Source organism: Marmota flaviventris, chromosome 12, assembly GCF_047511675.1.
Source record: "Marmota flaviventris isolate mMarFla1 chromosome 12, mMarFla1.hap1, whole genome shotgun sequence".
In the NCBI taxonomy this organism is placed as follows: domain Eukaryota; kingdom Metazoa; phylum Chordata; class Mammalia; order Rodentia; family Sciuridae; genus Marmota; species Marmota flaviventris.
The window spans coordinates 14,770,190-14,794,231 of record NC_092509.1 but is presented as its reverse complement, the minus strand read 5'-3'; the positions used below and the strand labels follow the sequence as shown (position 1 = coordinate 14,794,231).

General features: G+C 40.5%; 1 protein-coding gene across 1 annotated transcript in view; it reads right to left on the bottom strand.

The window, feature by feature from the left end:
- The window catches only part of Ryr2 (ryanodine receptor 2), a 478,528-nt gene that overhangs the window by 158,853 nt on the left and 295,633 nt on the right, over window positions 1-24,042 (bottom strand). The window contains exons 39-49 of the mRNA XM_027947992.2: window positions 23,667-23,867; window positions 18,135-18,240; window positions 15,797-15,940; window positions 13,840-14,113; window positions 12,011-12,125; window positions 10,544-10,676; window positions 9,366-9,469; window positions 5,612-5,747; window positions 4,923-5,109; window positions 3,209-3,314; window positions 1,194-1,314 (exon numbers count right to left, since the gene is read on the bottom strand). Coding sequence (XP_027803793.2) covers window positions 1,194-1,314; window positions 3,209-3,314; window positions 4,923-5,109; window positions 5,612-5,747; window positions 9,366-9,469; window positions 10,544-10,676; window positions 12,011-12,125; window positions 13,840-14,113; window positions 15,797-15,940; window positions 18,135-18,240; window positions 23,667-23,867 — 1,627 coding nt within the window. The remainder of the gene's footprint in view (window positions 1-1,193; window positions 1,315-3,208; window positions 3,315-4,922; window positions 5,110-5,611; window positions 5,748-9,365; window positions 9,470-10,543; window positions 10,677-12,010; window positions 12,126-13,839; window positions 14,114-15,796; window positions 15,941-18,134; window positions 18,241-23,666; window positions 23,868-24,042) is intronic.

Here is a 24,042-nt window from a genome sequence, read left to right as displayed (position 1 = left end):
GTCTTGTCAGTATCAGATCTGAGGCTTGCAATGTGGGGAAGGAAAAGATCTCTTATGAAAACCAATGAACACAATTTAGAAGTGCCAGGAAGGCAGGTGGGGACCATCTAGAGATGCAAGGAAGACACTGTCCCCCAGGTGGGAGCAGGTAAAGAAAGGGAACAATTTTGAGTCCCAGATTTCCCTACAGTTATAATGTGTGCAGATTCACAGTGACAGTTTGTGATTCCTGTAGGTGTGCAAGGTGAGCGCCGGGGAAGCTTCCCCACCTTACAACCTCATGGCGGACAAGCAAGGCGAACTCCCTCTGGCTGTACAGTGATTCCTCCCTCTGGTCTTGGGGCACCGACAGCCTGCCTTCTGTAGGGTGTAATCCATGAAAGGCAGATTATAGCTTGTGCTTCCTATATAATTACATTTTGTTCTAAAACTAAAAGTTTGGATAAAAAGTTATTTATGTGTAAATATTCCATGATATTTACTATTATGTGTAAATTATATATACCATGGTCTAAGCCAATGTTAGATCACACTAGAACCGTAGCTTTTATCTTCCCTGGGTGTTGAAACACACTGAAAATCTAAGAGGCTTAGGCCTACCTAGTCTCTCCTACCCATTACACATGAATACCTACCCACTGAAAACTGAGCAATAGTGGAGTTTCAGAAAAGTGAAAAGCAAAGCACAAATGGAGATCTAACCTATCTTTTAGATGTCTCAAATAATACCTGCAATCTTTCTAAAGTTTTCTCCTTCATCTTGAAAAGAACTCATTTCACAACACACAGGGAGTTTTTAAATCTCAAAGTCAAAAGCTTCGATCAGTGCTTTGAAAAGAGTAGCACTAAAGAAAGCGATCCTGAGAACTATGAGGAAGCATGAAGAAAGGAACCAAGGTCTGGAAGACAGAATGAGAGCCAAGCAGGGACGGGACACAGGAAGAGGAGGGGTGCCTGTGTCCTCTTCTCTGGAAAGCACCTGAGATGTCAGGTAAGAGAATGAGGATACCATTGGAAAGACAGTTGTTTAAAAACAATGAGAATGGAAAACATTTCATTAAAAAATACACGACACAGTTCTTTCTGTCTAAAGGAATCTCTAGTAAGGCAGCCAAGCTGTGACAACAGGAAGGGGATGCTGACACTGTCTTGCCAGGTCCTCCTGAGTCTCACAGAAGGGAAGGTGGCCTTACCTTTGGCGATTGTCGGCATCTGGAAAGCGATGCTAATGACTCCCACCAAGTCTCCCAGGGGAATCAGGGATCTCAGAATAGATCTGATTCTGATGGCTTCTCCCTTACCAGCATGAATCAACTGGGCAGGAAGAAAGACAAAGGGACATTAGAGTGAGTTTGTGAAGTCGACACTATAGTTTTGTCTAGGAAACTTCTACGTATGGGCGTTGGGACATAAGGTAATTTTCTCTCAGGTATACGTGTAAAATTAGGCCTTTCTCAGAAACTGTTTGAGGTTTACAGAAAGGTCTCTCCTTGCTCTCAATTTTCACTTACTTCAGCGTATACCAAATTGTGTACACTATTCTTTAGGCTAACTGGCTTACCCATTAGAACCACAGTTTTTATTCTCTTTGGGTGTGAAAACACTCTGCAAGTCCAACAGGTCTAGGAATGCTTACCCTCCATTACATGTAAATATTTCCCCATAACATAATCAATAACATAAAGCAATAATCATTAACTGAATCACTGAACATACACTAACATTTAAGACTGAGTTAGCTTCCTTCTTATCTTAAGAAATTAATTGAACCTCCATCCATATTCCACCTGACTTTTCTCCAGGGTGAGGAGATGGTGGCCACAAATCCTAGGGGTCTCTTAGATTATCACTGGCTGGTAAAGTTCCCATAAGGGCAGTAGATCATGTCAGTGGAGAATCTCTCAGTCCATAGGGTCCCTGACCCAGGACAGGCATCTGCTTCCTGTACCACAGGGTGGGACCCTGAGCAGGATTTCTGACATTCAGGAGGACTACAGATGGCAAAGTCGAATTACTTTCAGAATCACTGATTGCTTATTAATTCACTCAGTGCCCCAAACCACAGTTGTGACAACAGAACATTAATATGAATTCTCTTTGGTTCCTCTGATCTTTTTCATTGAGAAGGGAAAAAGAACAAGTATTGTAAGCATTAACTTTTTGCTTGTGATAACCTTGACAGATTCTGGTAGCCTTTGCTTTGTTTTGTTTTTTTGCAGTGCTGCAGATAGAACCCAGGCCCTCTCACATCCTAGACAAATGCTCTACCACTGAGCATTACACCCCAGCTTTGAGCAAATTTTCGATAATCTGTTCTCATTTACTAAAATTAAAAATATCCTTAGCACAACCTGTTTTTACAAAAATCAGATACAAGGTTCTAACATTCTAATATTTCTCTATCCTGTGATTCCTCTCTGCTCACAACAGAAGAGTACACCAAGTAAGTGTGAGCCTACAAGTGTGAAAGAGAGAGAAAACCAAAACCAAACCAAAGAGATGCCAAGAGCAGCAGAGAAAAGTGCTGTACCAGCAAGCCCCTCTGCTTGGTGTGCACCCAGTTTAAAAGTGAACCTGCAGTTCTGAACCCTTCTGCCCCAGTCCTGGTCAGTATAGTTCAAACTCTGGTTGTTCCCTTCACAGATCATGAAGGTAGTTTTTATTGCCCCTGGGTAGCATTTTTTTTTAAACACCAACAATAAATTAAAACAGAATAAATTAAAATAAAGCAAAAAATAGCAGAATGTGTTCCAGAGTAAAAGTATTATTCCAAGAAGCTCTAATTTCAACTTGGACAGAAAGTTTTGGAGAATGCTCATCTCTGAGGGTCTGAATTCCACTTCCCTCACTGCAAGCACACCAGGAGCTATATATGGTACTAAGAAATCAACTCAGTGGAAAGGTATTTCCTCTAAGAGTAAAGAAAACTGTGAGGTGAAAATGTACTCTTTCCTTCTTAAAACTGAGGGAGGGTCTCTGAATTTTCAGACATAGGAGTGACTAAATACTCTAGTAACTGAAATCTCATTACTAATTTTTAAAGCCAACAGACATTTCCAACTAAACAAACTCAGCAATTAGGCTGCAGCCACTGCTCTCAGTGAGTATGGACATTATGGGTTTGGGGTTCTGTAGGGATCTTTACCAGCCATGGATGTCTTAACACAGATCAAGCAGGATTGCTGCTCCTGAATCCCCAGGCACTCACATGCATCTCAGGGGCACAGCGACCCAGGAGGTCAATCAAGGCTGCATAAAAGGTCATAATGGCGTTCCCCATGTGGATGGTGTCATCTTCCTCCTCTTCTGTGTCACTTTCATGGGTTTTCCAAAAGAAACAGAAAGCAAACGGGGTAATTGACATTCACACTTATCATACATGTCTCAGAGGAAAGGCACCTGTGTGACAGCATTCTTGTCCCTCTGAAACTTTTCATAGATATTCTAAATTTACAGGTTGACATTTTTAAAGGAAAATATCAATGAGTTAGGAGGTGAGATTCTACTGCCAAGAACACACCTGCAGGAATGTTAGTATTAATGTTCCTTCAAAAGGGAAAAGGAAGAATTGCTAGTTTGATGGATTCTGCTCAGTTTCAGTGGCAACATGATAAAAAAGAAAATAGCTGATGGAAGGACTGATCCTGAGCCCACTTTTTAAGTCGCACACACACAGAGATAGGAGGACAGAGGTGTCACACAAGGTAGCACATGCAAGCCACCCAGAACAGTGCTCAGTCCAAAGTGAGTACTTCAGAAACCTCGTTTCATGAACTCACTCACCCCTATGGTAATGGCCCTCCTCCTCACCTCCCCCAAATAACCTAGCATTCTCCCTCCCCATCTCTGTAAAGAAAATACAAATATTTCATTATTTTGATGAAGAGTCACAAATCTGGATGGCCCTGGAGGTTCCCAGTCCTCCACCTTGGTAACTCAGCAGAGGCTGCCTCAGCAGGAAGTGGCAGTACGCAGAGTGATGTGAGGCCTCTGCTCATACCTCACTCCTCATGTGCAAACATAGTGTGGTGCCCAGACCTCTGGGTACGTTATCTACTGTGAGAGAATCTTAGGGTTCCCTATTCCTCCATTGCTAATAAACATGCAGCATGGTGTAGGGGCGGATGCTCATTCCTGCTCTTGGAACATTTTCAGTCTGGAAATTCAGCCATGGTGTGAACAGCACATCTGTCCTTGGTCTGCATGTAGAAGAATATGGGTTTGCAGGACTGCATGCATGCTACCACACTTCTGCTTGAAAATCTGCCCATGAGCCGTGTGTTTGGTCTTACCACTGGGGCTATCAGTGTGAGTACATGAAGGAGGACATTTACCTCCACAATTTAAGAACATAAAGGCACAGATAAATAGCATGCCTGGATTACTTTCATCCATGCTGGAACCAAGTATTAGCACTGTCTATTGGGGAGAGATGTATGACAGGAACTACTTCCTAGCTGTGCCTCCATACCTTGAGCAGCATTCCACTCATTAGAGTGACATCTTTTCTCTTTACCACCATATCCATTTGTTCCAGTTCCCACTCTCTTGTTAAAGGTATTTTTTTTTCTGTGAGCACTGTAAGAACTCACTTGAATTTCCTTGCCACTGAACCCTAGTCCAGTCCCACATGCTCACTTCCCACCTGCCCACTTCCCAGGAACACGTGCAAGATGCATTATCCATCCCCCTACAACATAAGCTTCTCTACTAAATCCACCCAATCTTCCCTAACAATCTCTGCTCATTCAACCTCTTCCATCAGTAAACTCCTTCTATTCTTACCTATATGGGACATTTTATTTTCAAGGGGAGAAGTAATCAGTATCAGAAACAATACTTCAATATATAGAACGCCAAATATATTTTGTGAACTTCACCAAGTAGCATACTGTACATGTGAGCGTGTATATGAGACCTACAGGGTTTTGCTGGATCCACTCGTTGGAGAGGGGCCATCTCGGGAAGGATCCTCAGCTATTTTTATCGCTTCTTCCATAGCTGCAAGAAGACCATTCCCACCTTCCCCTCTCAAAGCAGGACCGAAGCACTCAGGCCTCCTAATGAGCAATCTCACCACGACATTTGCATTTTCTTCCACACTCTCCCCTAAATTCAAAAGAGGGACATAAACAATGATGGGTTATATAGAAGCTCTGAGCAAATAAATTTCAAGACAATCAGTTCTTATTCAAAGCAATAAGTTAAACTCAAGAACATACTAGCAAAGCCAAAACTTAACCCAAATCACTAGCTTTATAATACAAAGCACAATTTCTTTTCTTAATATTTAAGATTATTTAAGAAAAGCATTATAGAGGCACAAACTACTCATTCTCATTGACTTATTATGGAAAAAGATATCTTATTCCTAATTATTAGAATTAAATTTAAAATTTTATAAGAATTTGGGTACCTAAAGATTTTAATTTAAATAATGAAAGCATTATCCATGCAAATTTTGTACAATAAATGATTACTACTAAGAAAACCTACTGAGAATAAAATGCATGATTTCTCTAATAGCATTCACTTTCTCCATGAAAATACAGGGATGAATTCTTATTTTCATGTACTTTTAATCAAAACACCTCAAGCAGCCTGGTCCTACCATTACAGAAGACAGCAAATCTGAGGAAGTCAAGGTATCTCTCCCCCTCCACTGGATTCCACCCAATGTCTGGATAACCCTTGGACACCAGCATCTGGCAGCTCTGCAGACCACAGCCAGCCAAATAGCGTACAACCTAGAAGCAAGGTGACAGGCAAAGATTGCCCTGTGGATGGAAGCATTAGAACTTACACTGGGCATGGCATGTGACACCCTTAGAGCATGGTTTCAACGAGTGCAGCTCTGCAATGTCTTTTTAATCTCATGATAATCCACATGAATCCCTTTAGCAAAACCTTTGATTTAAAAAATATTTAAATATAATAAAGTGTGGTCATGAAAAATTTAAAAACCTGCTCTATAGAAGAACAATATTCTTAAACTTCATATCACTTGAGACCCTGATCTACAAGTATATTTCTTAAGTTTCAAGAAACATATGTCAAATGGCCTCTGCCCCAATATTGAAACAAAATCCAAGATAAGAAAAGACCTCTCTAAAATGCACAGATCTTTTAAAGACGTGGTTTATTTCCAAAACAATGCATCAGTTAATGGGGGAGTGAATGTGAGGAGATGCACAGAGAGGAGGGAAATCCCAATATGGAGTCCAACATCCCACTTAAAATCACTGGGAGCAAGCTATTCATGCATTTCAGGAACTGTTTCAGTGTCTAGAAAACTTGACACAGGTTGAACATCCCTCATTCAACCATCAAAAATCAAAAATTCTCCAAAATTAAAAATTTTGAGTGTCAACATGAGGGCACAAATGGAAAAGGTCACACCTGACCTCAAGCGACAGGCTGCAGTCAAAACTCAGGTGCACTCAAAGTATCTTACGGAATCACCTTCAGGCTATGGGAACAAAGTGTTTAGACTTGGGTCCCTTCCAAAGAGATCTAACTATGGATATGCAATATACCAATAGGAAGGAAATTATTATCAATAGAAATCCATAACCCCAAAACCCCAAAGTCTGAAACACCTCCAGTTCCAAGAATTTTAGGCAAGGAACACTCAACCTATATTGAGTATTCAATATACACTATATACTACCTAGTTTTGAGTACTGTTGAAAGTAGGGCATCCAAAATTTTCTGCCTTGCTTTACCTTTTAAAACATTTTGTTTTATATGAATGTTGGTCCCTTTTCAATATTTCATATCAGACTCAGTTTTAAAAGAAATCCCCACAGAAGTCAACATCAATGGTAACACACTGTTAGAGGAGCAATTTAGCATACAAAATTATGTTTGGCTGAGGATAAAGTGGTTTTGAAAAGAAACAATATAGCTAAAAATGTGTATCAACAATGTGGAGGTAGAAGTGAGGTGCAATAGAGCCCTCTATCTAAAGTAGGAATCCAATGAGCTCTGAGAGATGCATGCAGCTGTGAAAACACCCTACAGCCAGTATACAGAACATATCCGTCATTCTCCAGGGTCCCCTGTGCCCTCTGCAGTCCCTTCCTCTCTACACATCTTGCCCCAGATGAACTGCTTCCTCTCACTACAAATTGGCTTGGGTTTTCTAGAACATTTATACACATAACCATGCATCATGTATCTTTCTGTACCTGGCTTCTGAGGTTCCTTCACCCTGTAGCATGTCAGTCCTTACTTCCTTTCACTGCTGGGTAGCATTCCACGTACACGGGTGTGCCACCATCTTGTCAACTCAGACACTGGTGGATAGTTCTGCTGCTTGCTATGATGAATAATACTGCTACAAACAAACATTCTTGTCCAAGTGTTGCGTGCGGATATCTATTTTCCTTTCTATTGACTAGATTCCCAGGAGTGGAAAGGCTGCCCGGGTGGTTTATAGTGGGGTATGTGTTTAAATTGATAAACCACCCAGCTGCTTTTTCAAATCAACTGTACCATTATTCACTCCAGCATCTGAATGGGGGATTAACTGCTCACATCCTCCTCTGCATTTGGTATTATCCAGCTTTTTAATATTTGGCACTTTAACAAGTGTACAGAGGTGGCTCAGAGATACAAAGCTCTGGACAGAAGAATCAGGAGGATCTGGGAAGGAGCTTTGTCTTTCATGAAAGGCTGCACACTGAGCGTCACCTGTGGAGACTGAGTTAATGACAAAAGAAAACCTCTCTGACCTTGCAGACCTGATGGTATGATTTAAAAAATCCTGAGGAAATCTTTCAAAATACACTAACATGTAGATTTTAAACTATAGTCATGTGCTGCATAACAATGTTTTGGTCAACAATAGACCATATACACATCCTTGATCCCATAAGATTATAACCACTAGTGAGGCTGAGCCCTCACAGTTTGTGTGAGCACACTTTAATGCCAGGCACAGTGGTATACACCTGTCATCCCAGCAACTCAAGAGGCTGAGGCATAATGATTCTGAATATAATGCCAGCCTCAGCAACTTAGCAAGGCCCTAAGCAACTTGGTGAGACTCTGTTTCAAATAAAAATAAGAAGGGCTGGGAATGTGATTCAGTGGTTAAACAACCCTAGGTTCAATCCCATTACCAAAAAAAAAAAAAGCTGTGTATGTACATAAAAAGAATTCATATAAATACCAATAAAAATAAAAATGGGCATTTACATATGTGTGTATGTATGCATACATGGAATATACAAATATGTTTTCAACTGTGGAGATAAAGTAGCAAAGGGTATAGGAAGAGCTTAAGGAAGCAGGACAGAGGTCTCTACTTAAAAATCAGGGATATGGAGGAGCTGATCAAGAAGGTGACAGTGAAGCCACAGCTGGAAGGACATCTGTAAAAGAGCCACAGCCCCCTGGGGTGACGATACAGCACATGAAGTATGGAACAGCAAGTGCAGAGGCCAGGAGATGGGCACACCAGCCACAAGAAGGAGGGAGGGTTGGAGCAGAGGGCAGGAGGGACAGCTGCAGGGTGTGAAGTCGCTGATGTGTGGGTCGGACAGCAGAGGAGCTGGGGCAACACCTGCGGGTTTTATTTAGAGGGATAAAGGCACACTTCAGAGTGTCCTTTTCAGTGGAACACTTTGGCTGCAAAGGTGAGAACAGACTCTAGAGGGACAAGGAAGGCAGAGGTGGCCACTTGGGACACTACTGCAAGGGCACTAGAGGGACAATCTCTACACACTGGTTAGCAAACATGTGGCTAAACGCATTCAGAGTGCGTGGCCAGAGTGCATGGCTGAAGCCTTGTACTGGGATACACAAATGCAGGCTGAGTCACAATCACGTATGACATGTTTAAACGACCTTTTAAAAAACTGAAACTGCCAGGAGGCTGAGGCAGGAGGGCCCCAAGTTCAAAGACAGCCTCAGTAAAAGTGATGTGCTAAGCAACTCAGTGAGACCCTGTCTCTAAATAAAATACAAAATAGGGCTGGAGATATAGCTCAGTGGTCCTGAGTTCGATCCCCAGTAAATACCCCTCCCCCGGCAAAAAAAAACTAAAACTGTGTCATTCAAGCAAAAGTCATAGCAGACACTATGAAAAGGCAAGAGCATCCAAGAACACAGATGCAGTTGATTGCTTTTCATAGAAAACAATGGTCATCAGAGGAGATACCACATCTCAAGCTTTTTGATCTCATGACTAACCATAAAATTATGTAAAGAAGGATTAAAATGCAATACATATTACATAGCAAGACTATTCCATAACCCTACTAGAAATGTAACATAGCCATTCACATTTAAGCAGTCCTGAAGAAGAGCTGTGAAGAAGCCCCATTCCCTCAGATACAAAGGGTAGGAGTGTGGCTCACCTTCTCCAGATCCGGCTCCCGCAGAGCGAGGGCAAGCTCATTGTTATCCATCACCGAGGCTGCCGCCACGTCCAGTGGCGTTGAACCTCTCATAGCCGGTGAGGCTGATGCAAACAAAGGTGAAATAAACCCTGAATTGTGCTGTAGCTATGAATTCTACATAAAAATGCACCAATCTAAAACAATTGACAAAGTTATTTTTGACAAATAAAATTATGTGTATTTATTATGTATTTGTGTTGAAATATGTATGCATTCTGGAATGACCTAACTGGTCTAATTAATATACATCCCTTCAGATATATATCACTCTTTGTGATGAGAATCTGCTCTCTTAATGATTTTTGAGATTACAATACATTGTTACTAACTACAGTCACCGTGTTGTACCCAGATCTCCTGAACGTATTCCTCCTGTGTAAAATGTGGCCTTTGGCCAACATCTCCCCAAAGACACCTCCTGCCCTGGTGATCAGCATTCTACTCTCTGCTTCTATGAGCTTGACTTGTTCATATTCTACATGTAAGTGAGGTTCTACAGCATTGCTCCTTCTGTGCCTGGCTTTTTTTCACTTAACCCAATGTCCTCCAGGTCCATCCACTGTCACAATTTATAGGATTCCCTTCTGTTTGAGGAGGCATATGTATTACACTGTGTTTATATCCCACTTTTCCTTTACTCCCTCATCTGCTGACAGACACTGAGGCTGATTCTTGGCTACTGTGAACACAGAGGAGCAAACATCACCTCAAATGATGACTTCCCTACCCTGGACACATACCTAGAAGTGAAAGTGTTAGACCATGTGGTAGCAACATTCTTACCTTTCTGCAGACCCTCCAAACTGTTTTCCATAATTACTGTACTAATTCAGACTTCCTCCAACAGTGTACCAGGGTTCCCTTTTCCTCTCATCCGCTCCAAAACTTGTTATATTTTTCTTTTCTATAACAGCCATTCCAATAGATATGAGGTGATATCTCATTATGGTTCTAATTTGCATTTCACTGAACAGTGAGGCTGAACATTTTTTCGTATACCCTTGGTCACGTGTATGTTTTCTTTTGACAGCATCTATTCAGATCCCATGCCATATTAACATGAAGTTGTATTTTTAAATGAGGTCTGTACACTAATTTTATCTTAAAGATTAAATAAAAATCATACAGTTGCTTACCAAGACCAACACTGCTGTTCTCCAGTAAATAACTGAGATGATCAAACATGGCTTTTTGATTCTGCCGACTTATTCGACAGAAGTAACAGAGAAAGCGACAACAGTTGGCCACCATCTTGGGAAAGGTGATCTCCTACAGAAAGAATGTTTGATTAGTCATGGAAAGCAAGAAATCTTCATAAAACTGAGTACATAAGTGGGGGTCTCAGTCACACTGTCCATCCGTCTGTCTTCATGCACCAAACATCAGATATAGGCAGCCTTCAAATACACTGCCTACAAGCCACCTAGTCCTTGGGCCAATGAAAATCAGAAACCTCCCTACCACCATCAGGTTGGATCTAGAATTCATTTATCTCACTGAGGGCTGCCTGAGCCTCACTTAGGAATCAGCTGTGGTTTGCTGGGAAACTAAACAACCTCTTTGATTCTGTTTAGTAAAATTGGGATAATATGGATACTAATACTCTAGGGAGGGAAGGGAGAGGACACATTAAGAAAATTTCTGAAAAATACATAGTTCAGAACTTGAAACCTCATAACAGGGTTATTATTAACATTATTACTACTATCACTATTATTATTATTATTGAGAATCTGGGGATTCACAAGCTCCCTGACTTGCATACCACTTGCCTGCAGAGAGGAGTCCCCTGATCAGAAGACCTGTCTGGTGGGCCCATCAAACATACACTCCTCCCTCCAGATGATCCCTGAAGTCCTTCCTTAACAGAAAATACAGGGACTATATATGCAAATACTGAATTTAGTACTAAAAATAGCATGTATATGAAATTATAACTTATAAGCCCAACTGATAGACACACTGATCATGGGAAATATGACTTGTTCCCATAACATATAAGATTCACCTTGAAATTTATAATATAGAAAAATATACTGCACATAACAGGAGTTATAAAATTATACTGATTTATATCAAGTTATTTATTATATTACTCTATCAGTTTGCTTTTCCAGAACTTTGTTTTAAATTTTAGTCACTTAGAAGTTTACTTTTCTGTCTTACAACACATACTTTCTAGAGGATCACTGCCCAGTACTGATTTAGTTCAGGAGTTTAGTGGACCCAACCAGGATCCAGGCCAGGAGCAACAGTAGGGTCTGAAGGACATGCTTGTGTCAGATTTGTAAAGTGATGGGACTGGACTTAAAATTAAGGAAGAAATTAATATAGTATTAATTTTTTGGCATTTTCAATATTCCCCAAATGAGAATAATTTAGGTGATAACAAATTATAAAGTATAAGATAGAAACTTTTATCAACATTAAGAAAATAGTAGTAATATATCTAACTGTCAAGTCTCTTTCTGTGTAAGGTGTTTTTTAAAAAAAGCAGTATTCCAAAAAGGATTTAAGAAATTCTCATTCTCATGAACTTTCTGGAATCCATGTACTCTAGATTATGCTAAATAGCACCCCAAGAATCAAAGATTTTCCTTTACCTTGGATTCCCCACCTCCAAGGACATTGACCATGACCTCCATCACTGTCTCATGCATCCCAAGGGCCCTCATGAGATTCGGGTGCTGGTAAAACACTTTATTGTTCATGATATCCCTGCAAAGGACAATGGAGGCATGGAAGAGAGCAGAATGCTTAGAGAAAAACTCAAATGAACATTGTCCTGAGATTTTAATAAGTCTTTAGAAATAACTTATATGCATGAAAAGCAAGAGTGATCATAATTGCACCAAAACTTTAATGAGGGCAATTGAGTTTTCCTTAAAAATATTGATAACCTACCCAAAGTGCCATACAAGTTGTCTATTCTTTTCAGTGACAAGAAACATATTAAATATGTGGACTTTAGTTCCATGAAACATATTTCAGACACTTATTCCTAATTTTATGGATATGCAATCATGTATTCAACTTTATTTTGTACAGAAATAATAATCAATATTGTACATTTTATATGAAAATTCCTATATAAATTTACATAGGTATTTGGTTTTCATATACATGCTATTTTTAGTACTAAATTCAGTATTTGCGTATATAATCACAGTAGTGTTAATTTTTGCTATATTCATGATATCATTCTGGTGAAATGCTTGAAAGTAAGCATATTCTTCAAGAGAAACTGAATATGTGTGAATTCCAGGTACAAGTAACCCAGCTCACTAAAATGGGCCTTTGATTTAAAGAAGTAGAGGTAGATGATATGTAAAGTGATTCATATCATTGTTACTGCATTAAATATTACTGCAATGTGTGTGTCAAGGTGCTTGTCAGGATCGTGAAGTTCATCAAGTAGTATGACTGATACTTATGTTCACTAAATTCTGTACAGAAGTTCTCATTTACAATTTCATCAAAAATAAAATCAATGCATTTTCTAGAAAAGACATTTGCTAGCAAGAAAATAACACAAAGCCTTCAAGACAACAGACAGCTCTTCACCTGACACCCTTAATTGAATAGCTCACTTGCTCATTTTATCATATGATAAATAGTAGTTACCAAGTTTTAAGTAGATGTACGATTCCACTGCCCCGTAGACAGGTTGTCCTTTGAGGAAAACATTTCTAATACCACAAAAATTAGAATTTTATTTAAATTTTTATTAGTGTAAAATGGTGGTTTTAGTATCATTTTGAGTCTGATCACTAATGGCACATATTACTTTGATGTGTTCACTGAAGAAAGACAGTGGTCTCCATTTCCTGGAAGACTTTCCTGTTTCTTTGGTTGAGATGAATACAAAGGAGGCCTTCTCCAGATGGGTTTAAATATTCAGACTCACGCTCATGCAGCTGCACAAAGGCCCACAACCCACCTGTGTGTACACTCTCCTCACCCCCCTTTGTCCTATTTGTACACTTATTCTAAGTGTGGAACCATCATTGTGAATTTGGAATAGAATCTTCCAGTCCATTTTCATCACTGTTAAATACTTAATGGGTTCACAAGCACAGTTTTGCTTTCCAAGTTCAAAATGTACATAAATGATATTTAGCAACCTGCATTTTTACACCCTTATTTTCTTCCCTAGGGATTATTTCTGAGTTCTGTCAAGGAATAACCTGGTTATTCTATTTCACTGTTTGCTTTTCCCTCTCTAGGCTCCCTTCGCTGGTTTCAGTGCTTCTTTGGTTCTATTTCAGTCAGTCAGCAGCTTCTTTGTCTCCTCCGCTTGGTATTTATAAGACTATCATATAATCCAGACAGTATGTTTACATCCACACACCTATTGCACTGCTAATGGGATTAAAGTCGGAAGGAAGAGATTTATTTATAAGACAAAATGTTGACAGGTTAAATAACTCACCCCAATCCACGAATCATAAGCTTCTCCTCCTCTTTTCCCATTCGCACACTCAGCAGAGAACGAATCTGACCGAGAGATGCCAGCAGGTTGATGGTGTCCTCCACAGAGACGCCATTGATGGTGTAGGTCTTCGGCAGAGCCCGGACCAGACCCCCTATGCCATCGTATTGACGATGCAGCAACACAAACATGGCCCTCACCAGCTCAGGGTCCTCAATGACCGACTCCTGGGCCCACCGAACCATGGTCTCAGATATCAACTGCTGAAGGCTAGCTGCAGAGTCATGTTGCCAATGTTCAAGGGGAAAAAACAGAAGAGAAGACATCAGTTGGACCTTTCAGCACCACATGCCACAGCCCCAAGCTGCCACCTCTATTTGTACTAGAATAGAAAAAGCTAGGAATTTTCTTCAAAGACAATGAACTTCATTTAAATATTACCTGAACTTCAAAAAGATCAGTTTTAGTGAAGCAAGGACAAAAAAAAATATTATAAACTCTTCTTTTAAAAATAATTTTTATAATTGAACAAGCCATTTCAAAGTTGCAACTAATTTTTCAAACATAGTACTGGTGGTCCACCAGTAATTGAAAGTGTGGCAACCGACACAAGGGGCCTGAACTTTTATTTCCTCTGTTCCACTGTTTTCCTTTCAGAAGGTCTGACACTGAACTCCTAAAAGGTCAGTCACAGACATTCAGGAGGAAGGTGTTCATCTACTTGTCTCCTTGGTTATGCAACATTGACCACACAGAATTATATTTTTTTAGATTTGGATCTAATTTTTGTCACTTAAAATGTCTTCAGAAGGATTTGATCATGAAGTTATACCAAAGTAGAAATTTATTTCATACACAGATCACTTGTAATATAACATGCAAAACAGTTAATTTAAATTAGAAACTTCTTAACCTCTAATAATAAAATTATCAAAATTAAGTGGTGTTGATGTAACTAATCCACACATTGTAAAGTAATACTTAATTCCCATCACTAATACATTGGATGATTTTTTAAAGAAGATGTTTACCTTGAACCTAGGTATTATATAAGGAAAACCAAAAACTACCAATTTTATTCAAAAACAAAATGTCAAAAAATTTCCATAATAACTCAAAAACATTTCGTCATTTTAATAGAGTAAGATTGTAAATCTGCTAACAATAAAAAGTGGTTCATAAGAAACTTAAACTCTGATATTGAAGATGACCTGACTCCAATTTCATTCTGACTGAAGAATAAATTTAGAAATAACTATATAAATGTTTTCCATTATAAGTTAAAGATTTAAAAGTGTAAAAATTGTAGTATTTTTTTTCTTTCAGGAAGGAAAAAGAAACCCTTAGTAAGCCAATACTGCATCTTAAAATTACAGGCGTCTCAGAGGCTGGAGTAATGTGCAAGTAGACCCCTCAGACCTGCTCCAGGACCCCTTCAGGACCAGGACCAGAGAGACTCAAAGCCCCTGGGGGTTTCCAGGGTTTCAAGAAGTGGCAGCCGTGGTGGTTCCTGGTTAAATGGGATATGGATGAACCAGAAATGCATACCATTTGAGTGAATGTTTCAAAATGAAATATAATTGTAGGCAATATACATTTACCTTTTAAGACACATGTTTAATTTGATGTGATAACTGAAATCAATTAAGTGTTAATATTTGGATATGTAGGCTAAATTGCTCTCTTTATACTTTCTCTTGATGGTCTCTGATCATAAACCTAAGTGTGGAGCTCTCTAGAGAGCCCATCCACCCTACAGCACTACTACCTCTCCACCTAGACCTACACACAGCTGGATGCTGCCATCTGCTTCTGGGAGCTGCAGACATCGACTTCAGCATTAAATTCTTTGAAGTACAAACTCGTGACCTTACTGGCTTATATACAATAAATATTCAAAGGATGAATAAATGTCAAGGGTCAGGTCACTGTGCCAGTGCCCCTTCATAGTGCTTACAGGACTTCTTGGAGTCACTCTCCACTGGCTTTTCTGCTTGCTTCTTCTTCAGGTATGTCACCTTTTCTACCAGGGACAGCAGACGCCCTCTAATGGTTAAGTCACTGTTTCCATCCAGAGACCCATCTTCATCCAGCTCAATTCCTAGCATGAGAAAAGAGGAGAAAGCAGAAAAGGAAAATTTATTTGAAAACAATATATTTAGAGAAATAATCTCAGGCTTTGCAACCTTTACATTTATAGCTTTGAGCAAAGTCTAAGACGCTCAAGAGTACTATTTAAGTGACTTGCCCATCAGCACTCAAATAAGATGAACATGTCAGCTTCCCCACGCCCCTGTCCCTGTTTCCCCCAGTTCCTGGGAACTCAGGGCTATTGACAACCAGTACAAAACAAAAACTGAGCAGAAACCACAAAGACACTGTTAGGAGCCAAAATCAGTTCTGCCCTTCAAGTGACCTTTGGGCATCTCGGGATGCTAACCACTGGAGCCCCACGGTCCTGCTCTGCCTACCCCCAACCCACCCTGCCCAGCTTCTATCCTTCGCTGTCCCTCCCAAAGCAACAGTGATATCTGGGTGACTTGCAAGACAAAACAGGCATGACCAGATGCCCTTAACCAGGGAATGCTCCTATTGTACCAGTGATTCCACTGTTTTACAGTTGCCTTTGATGACAGAATCTGCATGCTGTGATTTTCAGGTGGTATTCTAGTGGCTTTTCATCCATAAAATGAATTAAGATGTATGGCAGTGTTTTTAAATAAGTTTTAAATAAGATGAACATTATCTCACTGGTGATGTGAAACACATCTCACATCAGACATGTATCTACATATCTATATAGTTCACGTAAAAATGACAAATTCATTTTCTTTATTACAACAATTTCCACATTGTTTCATAAAAAAATGAAGAACTACACATCCATCTAATCAATTCCATTTTAAAAGTTCTAAGAAGACAAGGAGGAGTGAGTTCCTAAACAGATTATGGCTACTGACATTCAGCAATGGAGGCCTTCCATAGACACTCATTAATTTCAAAAGACTCACTGGATTTCCCAGGCCTGTCCTGAATGATGGCCCTTTGATAGGAATGGGAGAGCAGTGACTGAGATTGGGGGTCTCTGATGACCTCATGGCTGTGATGTGCCTGGTGCCTGGGAATGCTCCTGTGCAAGGGCACAGGATGCCCATTCCTTTGGTAATGCCCTGCATGAGGAGGCTCTGCAGAAGAGTCTTATCACCTTCAACCTTGATCTCAGTCACATAGCTCCAGGGAAGAGAGGAATTCTCTTGCTAGACAACCACAATGTTTCACCAGCTCTGCTGCTCCTGAGCCTGCCCGCTTAACAATAGCTTTAAACAATGGACCTCCTTGAGCACCACACAAAGCTCCTAACATTGCATGTTGCAACTGTGGAAAAGCTGCATAGATGTTTCTAATTTCTGTAACTTTCCTGAATGCAAAGAATAATGCTTGCATAGTCTTCAAACTGATGAGACATATGTAAATAAAGTCTGCTGGCATAACTCTTTAGATCTGCTTTTTCATCAGACAGCAGCACTCTGCCTGACACTCAGCTTTATCTTCAAAATCATCTGCATGTGTGAGTCTTTATATGTTTTAAACTAGAGTTTGTCCATGCTGGTCGCAGCACACAGGCATAAATGATTTAACTGTTTGTCATCAAATTACTTAATTTTTTAAAAAAGAATTTTATTAGGGCACACTGATAGACAAAACGGCACATGCTTAATGTACATAATTTGATCTGTTTGAACACAGGTGTACAACCATGAAACCATCACCACAATCAAGCTGAAGATATAAATACATCACCTCTAAGTTTCCTTGTGCTTCTTTTTTGTTGTTTTTTGTTTGTCAGAACGATTAACATGAGACATGCCCTCTAAAAGTTTCAAGTTCACAGCTCAGTGCTGCTACCTGCAGGCACATGCACCACAGATCTCTAGGACTTGTTCATCATCTTTTACAGAAACTTCACAGCCACTGACTAAACCAACTGCACACTCATCTCTCTGCCTGAAGGGCCTGCCTGAAGTCCCCACCCTCCTTCTGATTCCCTGGTGGTAAAGAAAAGAAGGTGAGTGAGAGAGGCACTCAGCCATATTCTGCTCAGGCTCACTGCCTCTTGACTTTACTGACCCTTCGGACTTGACACAGAGGGACAGTCAGCCATGCTGCCATAATAAATACCATTATATGAACATGTAACAGAGCTAGAGCTATTCACCTAGATACTTAAGTGTGAACCAGGATGTATGGATTAGGAATGTCCGTCTAATAGCAATTACAAATCAAGAAGATCCTACCACAGTGTGTCATCAAATCTTCATGAAAATCCAATAGTTGGTCACGAATTTCTTCAGGACATGGACATTCACTTTTGTCATCCTTAAAATTGAGAAGCATATTGATCTGGAAGGGAAAACAGGAAGGAGGAGGAACAGGGAAAAAATGGTGAATTCCGGAAAGATACACCAAGAAAAAAGCAAAGTAGTATGAAATCAGCCCTTGAAGGTACACAAACCACTGGCCAATCAGGCAAGACACCATCTATTACTGAACCCAACAAATACCAACAAAGAAGTCAAATCATCCAAAGCTACACAGGCTGGAAAACTCATGCAGCATCAATTCCTCCTCCATCCTACAGTCAGACTCCTGCACGTGTTTAAAATCCTTAACTAAGGAATCCTACAAGCTAGTTCTTAAAGGTCATTTACTATACTTCTCCTCCAATTCCATTATTTTCAAACTGGCATCTATAATTTTTGATGATTTTTTTTCTTTTTCTTCTTTCTTAACTGTTTTTAAAACTTTTTAATTATTTTAAAGAACTTGTTTTGAGGATATAGCTGCAAAGAAGGAAAAATTAAAATACAATAAAATGGATGACAACACTGTTGCTAATATTAATGATTAAATGAAACCAACTGTGGGACACTGTCTCCCATTTGATTTAGTTTATACACATTGATATTAAACTTATGAAGAAAGGTCAGATGCAATCCCATGTTTTCCTTTTAAAATTAGAGTTTTGTGTAATTTTTGTTGTTGTTGTTGAACTTATTCTGAGATAACTGTAGATGCCATTATTAAAAATAATATGAAGGGCTTGTATGGCTTTCACCCGATTCCTCCCATGGAAACACCCTAGGCCTACAGCACAGCATCACAGCAGGCTGTCAGCAAGACAGGCTCAAAACACAGAAGGACTCCTTTACCTGAAAGGCCCCAATGCCTCTTCTTTGCCCACACCCATTTTCCTACCTTACCTGCCCTCAGCCTTAATTTCTGCCACACACTGACATTTCAAGAATGTTATTTTTAAAAGCAAATGCAATATATGTATGTATTCCCCTATGATCCACTTTTGAAAAAAAATTATTTGGCAAACATATATATGTGAGATATACCTTTATGTTTTAATAAATGTATATACTCTTCTTGAAAGAATAAATCAAGCTAATTGATACATCTGTCACCTCAGCTACTTACCCTGTTGTGGTGACAGAAATATTCCACATGATCCTTCTAATGTCACTGGGTCTGTAATGATACCTCATTTCAACCCTGATGTTGGTAATTTGTATCTTCCCACACTTTTGGGGGGGAGGGGGGGCTTTTCAGAGGTTTTTCAATTTTATTAAATCTTTCCAAAGTAACTGGCTTTTGGATTCACTTTCTCCACAACTGTCTTGTTTTCAATTTCACTGACTTCTGTCCTGGTCTATATTCATGCCTATCTGGGTTCTGCCTGCTTTTTTAATTTTACTTGCTGTTTTCTAAATTCTTAAGAAGATGGCAACCTAGATTATTAATCTGAGTGTTTTCAAATGTAAGCACTGAGTGGCATATATTTCCCTCTGGGCACTGCTTTAGCTTGTCACAGATTTTTCTAAGTGATATTCTACTTTTTTTCAGTTCACTGTATTTTTAGATATTCTTTGAGACATCCTCCTCGACTCATTATTTAGAAGTGTACTTTTCACTTTTAAGGATTTGTAGATATACCTGAAATATTTGTGCTATTGATCTCTAAATGGATTCCAACAGGGTCAAACAATATTCTATGAGATTCCTTTTTTTTTTTTAAGTTGAGGTTATTTGATAGCCCAGGATGTCATCCATCACTGAAAATGTTTTATAGGCCCCTGAAAAGAGTGTGGCATCTGTGGCTGGGTGGAGTATTCTACCAAGGTCAACATCCATGGATGAGGTCAACCTCCATGACATGAGGTTCAGTCCTGGCTGCTCTTCCTGCCCAGCGGTGAAGGTGCTGGGGTCCCCATGGTAACTGTGGGCTAGGCCCCTTCTCCTTGCAGTTCCGTCAGTTCTGCCTCCACCTGCTCTGGGGATATGCAGCTCAATACATGACCCCTCTCTCCCTGACGAGCACCTCTTCATCACTGCATGATGTTCTGTCTCCAGATATTCTCTTTGCGCTGAAGTCTGCTTTCACCGCATGGCACTTGCTTTCATTTAATTAATATTTTTCATATTATCATTTTTCATTATTTTCCTTTCAACCTGTGGGGAGCCACACTGAGTGACCACACCTTCCAGTCCTGATGTACCACAGGGATCTGAAAGATCACTGTAGTCTGGTGTGGTAGTGCCATGACTCATGACTCAGTCTTTTCCCCACTGGGATAGCAAGGCCAGTCTTCTGAGTGGGCACACCCCTGGGGTTGAGCTACACTCACCTGTTCCTTTGTAATCCTACCCCTTTGCCCTGTTTGGGATAGAATGTTCCATGGAAATGCCCTTTGTGTGTCCCCTTCTCCTGCTCTGCCTCAATCTGTTGACAGCAGACATCAGTAAGCAGACATCAGCCCCCTGAAACCTGACCCCTTGCCTCATTTGAATGGCTTCTTCCCAAAAAAAGGGTTGCCTGCACTCACTCTCTCTCTTTTTTCACAGACCCCAGTCAGAGAAGCCATCACAGAACTGAAAGAAAAAGGTATCTCTGTCTCTTGTGTGATTATTTCGTGTGGCCCAGTTCACCTGGAGTGACCCAGAGTGTTTTAGTCGTGGAACGTGACATCAACCTATCCACATCATTATATTTGAAGTGAGTTTAGACATTATAGACTTGGACTGACTTTTTAAAATTCACTCTAATTCCTTTTACATTGTAGGGATTGTTTATATTCACATAATTATTAGCCGGCTATGATTTAAGACTATCATTTTCCTTGTTGTTGTTTTGTCTGTGATGTATTTACCCCAACAGGCTGTGGGTAACTTGAGCAGTTTTTAGGATCCCGTTTGATTCTTCCATGTTATTTCTTAGTGTAGGTTTTATACGGCTTTTTTCTCCAAAATGTTAATGATACTATGTTTGCATAACTTATACAGACTACTAATATTAATATTTGACCAGTTTGAAGTGTAGAAATTCTCCTTTAATGTCCCTTTATTCTCCCCTAGTTACAATATGTAACTTAAAATTTTCTGACACATATATTGAGAACCACCCCCAACAGCTTCAGAACATCAGCTTCAATCCCAAATATAATTCAGAGAATTCCAGAGAAGGAAGGTGCATTTTTTACCCAGATACTAACCAACACTTTCCACTGTTCTTTATTCCTGATTTTCCAGATTTTCTTCCTCTGTCACTTCTGTCAAAGACCCTCCTTAGCCCTCTGCACCCTCCCACTTCTCCTCACTTGGGACTGTCCCTGTTTCCCTTTGCTCCTAAAGGGTCTACACATGAACTCGGGCTGACAGCTTTTCCTCTCGTACATGACAAACAGCACTGTGCCACCTCCCACTGGGCTGCATGCTGCCGGATGACAAGCTCGCTGTCACTAGAATTGTTTTTCCAACTGTAGGAAAAGTGTCATTTCTTTCAAGATCTTTGTTTAGTTTTCTGAAATTTTATTATGAGGTATCTAGATACAGAATTCTTTGGCTTTTCATGCCAAGGGTTTAATCAACTTCTTGAGTGCCCAGGTTCCTGTCTCTTAGTGAATCTGGAAGTTTCCATCCCCGCATCTTCGTTTATCTTTTGTGGTTCACCTTCTTCTGTCCTTCAGCAACTCCAGCATCTTGGTGGTAGGCCTTCAGTCTCTCCCACTGGCCTCTGAGGATCTGTTTTCTTGCTTTTCCTCAGATGGAGTCGTTTCTACTGGTCCCTCTCAGTTCATCGGCTCTTTCCTCTGCCCACTCCTGTCCACTGCTAAGCCCTTTCAATGAGGTTTTTATTTCAGCTGCTGTATGTTTCAGATCTGAAGTTTCTACTTGGTATCTTTTGCTTCTTTGCTGAGAATCCCATTGGTTTTTTTTTTTTTTCCATTTGGAAGCAATCTTGAGATAATTGCTCTCAAAGCTCTGTCATGATGTTGACATCTCAGTGTTGGTGTTTATTGTCTTTTTTCACGTAAGTTCTTCTAGTTCTTGGTATGATAAATTATTTTAATTGACATCTGAAGAACACCAGGTGTACTATAAGTTCTGGGTCTCATTTAAGGCTGCCATAGCTGGCTTTCTCTGACACTATTCAGCAAAAAAATTTAGAGAAGGGGCCCCTGTTGCTGCAGGGGAGGGGTGGGAGTTCTAGTGAGGACACCAGCCCTGGAAAGGTCAGAGGGTGGCTGCCTGTCCTTCCCTGGCCTCTACTGACATTCTGGGAGGGGCTGGCCCTGCTATCACTCAGCAGGGATGGATGTCCAGCTCTCTCCTCTGGGGGCACCTTGTTATAGCCCTGCAAGTGGATGTTAGGGCTTCCCCACTCTGCTGGTCTGCTGAGTAGGGGTGGAGTGGGGTGGGGGCAGCTTCTCTGTGGCTTTTGGCTACTGTGGTATAGCTATTATCTGAAGTTTTCGTCTTGCTCAGCTGCCCCTTTCCCGGTCCTTTGGCAGGTGGGAGCAAGCTTATGTTAGGCTCTTCTTGTCTCTGCCCACTGGTGTTCTTGGTCGAAGGCTTCTTCAGCTCCATATCTGGAATGGATGAGGCAGAAGAAAATCCTGGGGACTCAACACCACACTGCTGCTGGGTCCCAGGTTCTATAGCCAGTGCCCTCCTTCTGCCTTGCATAGCCCTCTTAGATGCCCTATCCAGGGTAGTAGTTGTACTTAAAGGAAGAATAGGGAAAGGTACATGCAATCCATCTTTCCAGAAGCAGAAGTCTTCTAACAGTCCTTTAGTAGACAGTTCATCTGTGAGAGAGTAGACTAGTTCTCTGCTCAATAAATGCTGTTTCCCCAAAGAGATTACATTCTGTTGTGAAAAGAATGAATTCTGTCTTACTCGTAAACACTTTTGCTCTGAGGAAGACGTGGAAGCTGACATCTGTGTACTATACTCTTTAGCCAGCCCCCCTCCATCCTGTGCCCTGGAATCTGCAGCATACACAGAGACCTGGATTTGGAGATGAGTCATCTGAGAAAGAACAACAAACAGGGTGGTCGAGCCTCCAGAAAGCAATGTGGAGAGACATTTGGGTCTTCTACAGGAGCCACACAGAAAGCACCTTTCCTGGAGTCCTAGCAGTCACAGGTTCCCGGCAGTAGGTTCCATGCCCACCAAGGTGCCCTCTATTCTAAGGCAGTGCCACTATCCGCAGAGCTTCAGACTCTGGCATATGTGCTTCTCAGAGAGTCTGGGGCATTCCTGATATCCATCAATAAGTCCCTCTTCTGTTTAGACTATCAAGTAGATTCTTTTGGCAAAATTAAGAATATTGATTAAATTAACTTGGCTAGTTTGAACAGAATACAATAACAACCACAAGAAAATACTCTTGCAACTTATGACACATTTTTTCAATGTACAGATCCTGAATGCATTTAACTCCCAAGGAAAAAGGTAGCACGTGCATGTCCTTCCAGTACCTGCTCTTGAGGTGGTGATCTAAATTCCTTGGTTTTCCTGGCTGTGAGCGCAGCCGACATGTTTAAGGCTTGCATGACTTCGTTATATCGGAAACGCTGATTATCTTGGAGCTTAGCCACAAAGTCATCTGAAAAGGCTACGATGGCTTCTATCCGGTGCCGGACCTGGCAGTCACAGAGGTACTGGAGCAACAGGCACATCTGAGAAGACAATTAAAAAGTCACGTTTAACTCTAAGTCCTTCAAGAGTTGGAGGAGCCCAAGTTGCAGCCTGTTAAACATGTGCAGCTACCCCCTCTCCTCCCTTAAAGAAAGAATCCTAATTTTGTGTAGGTGGCAACATGCTCAGTCCTGGGGAAAAACATAATTTGTTTAG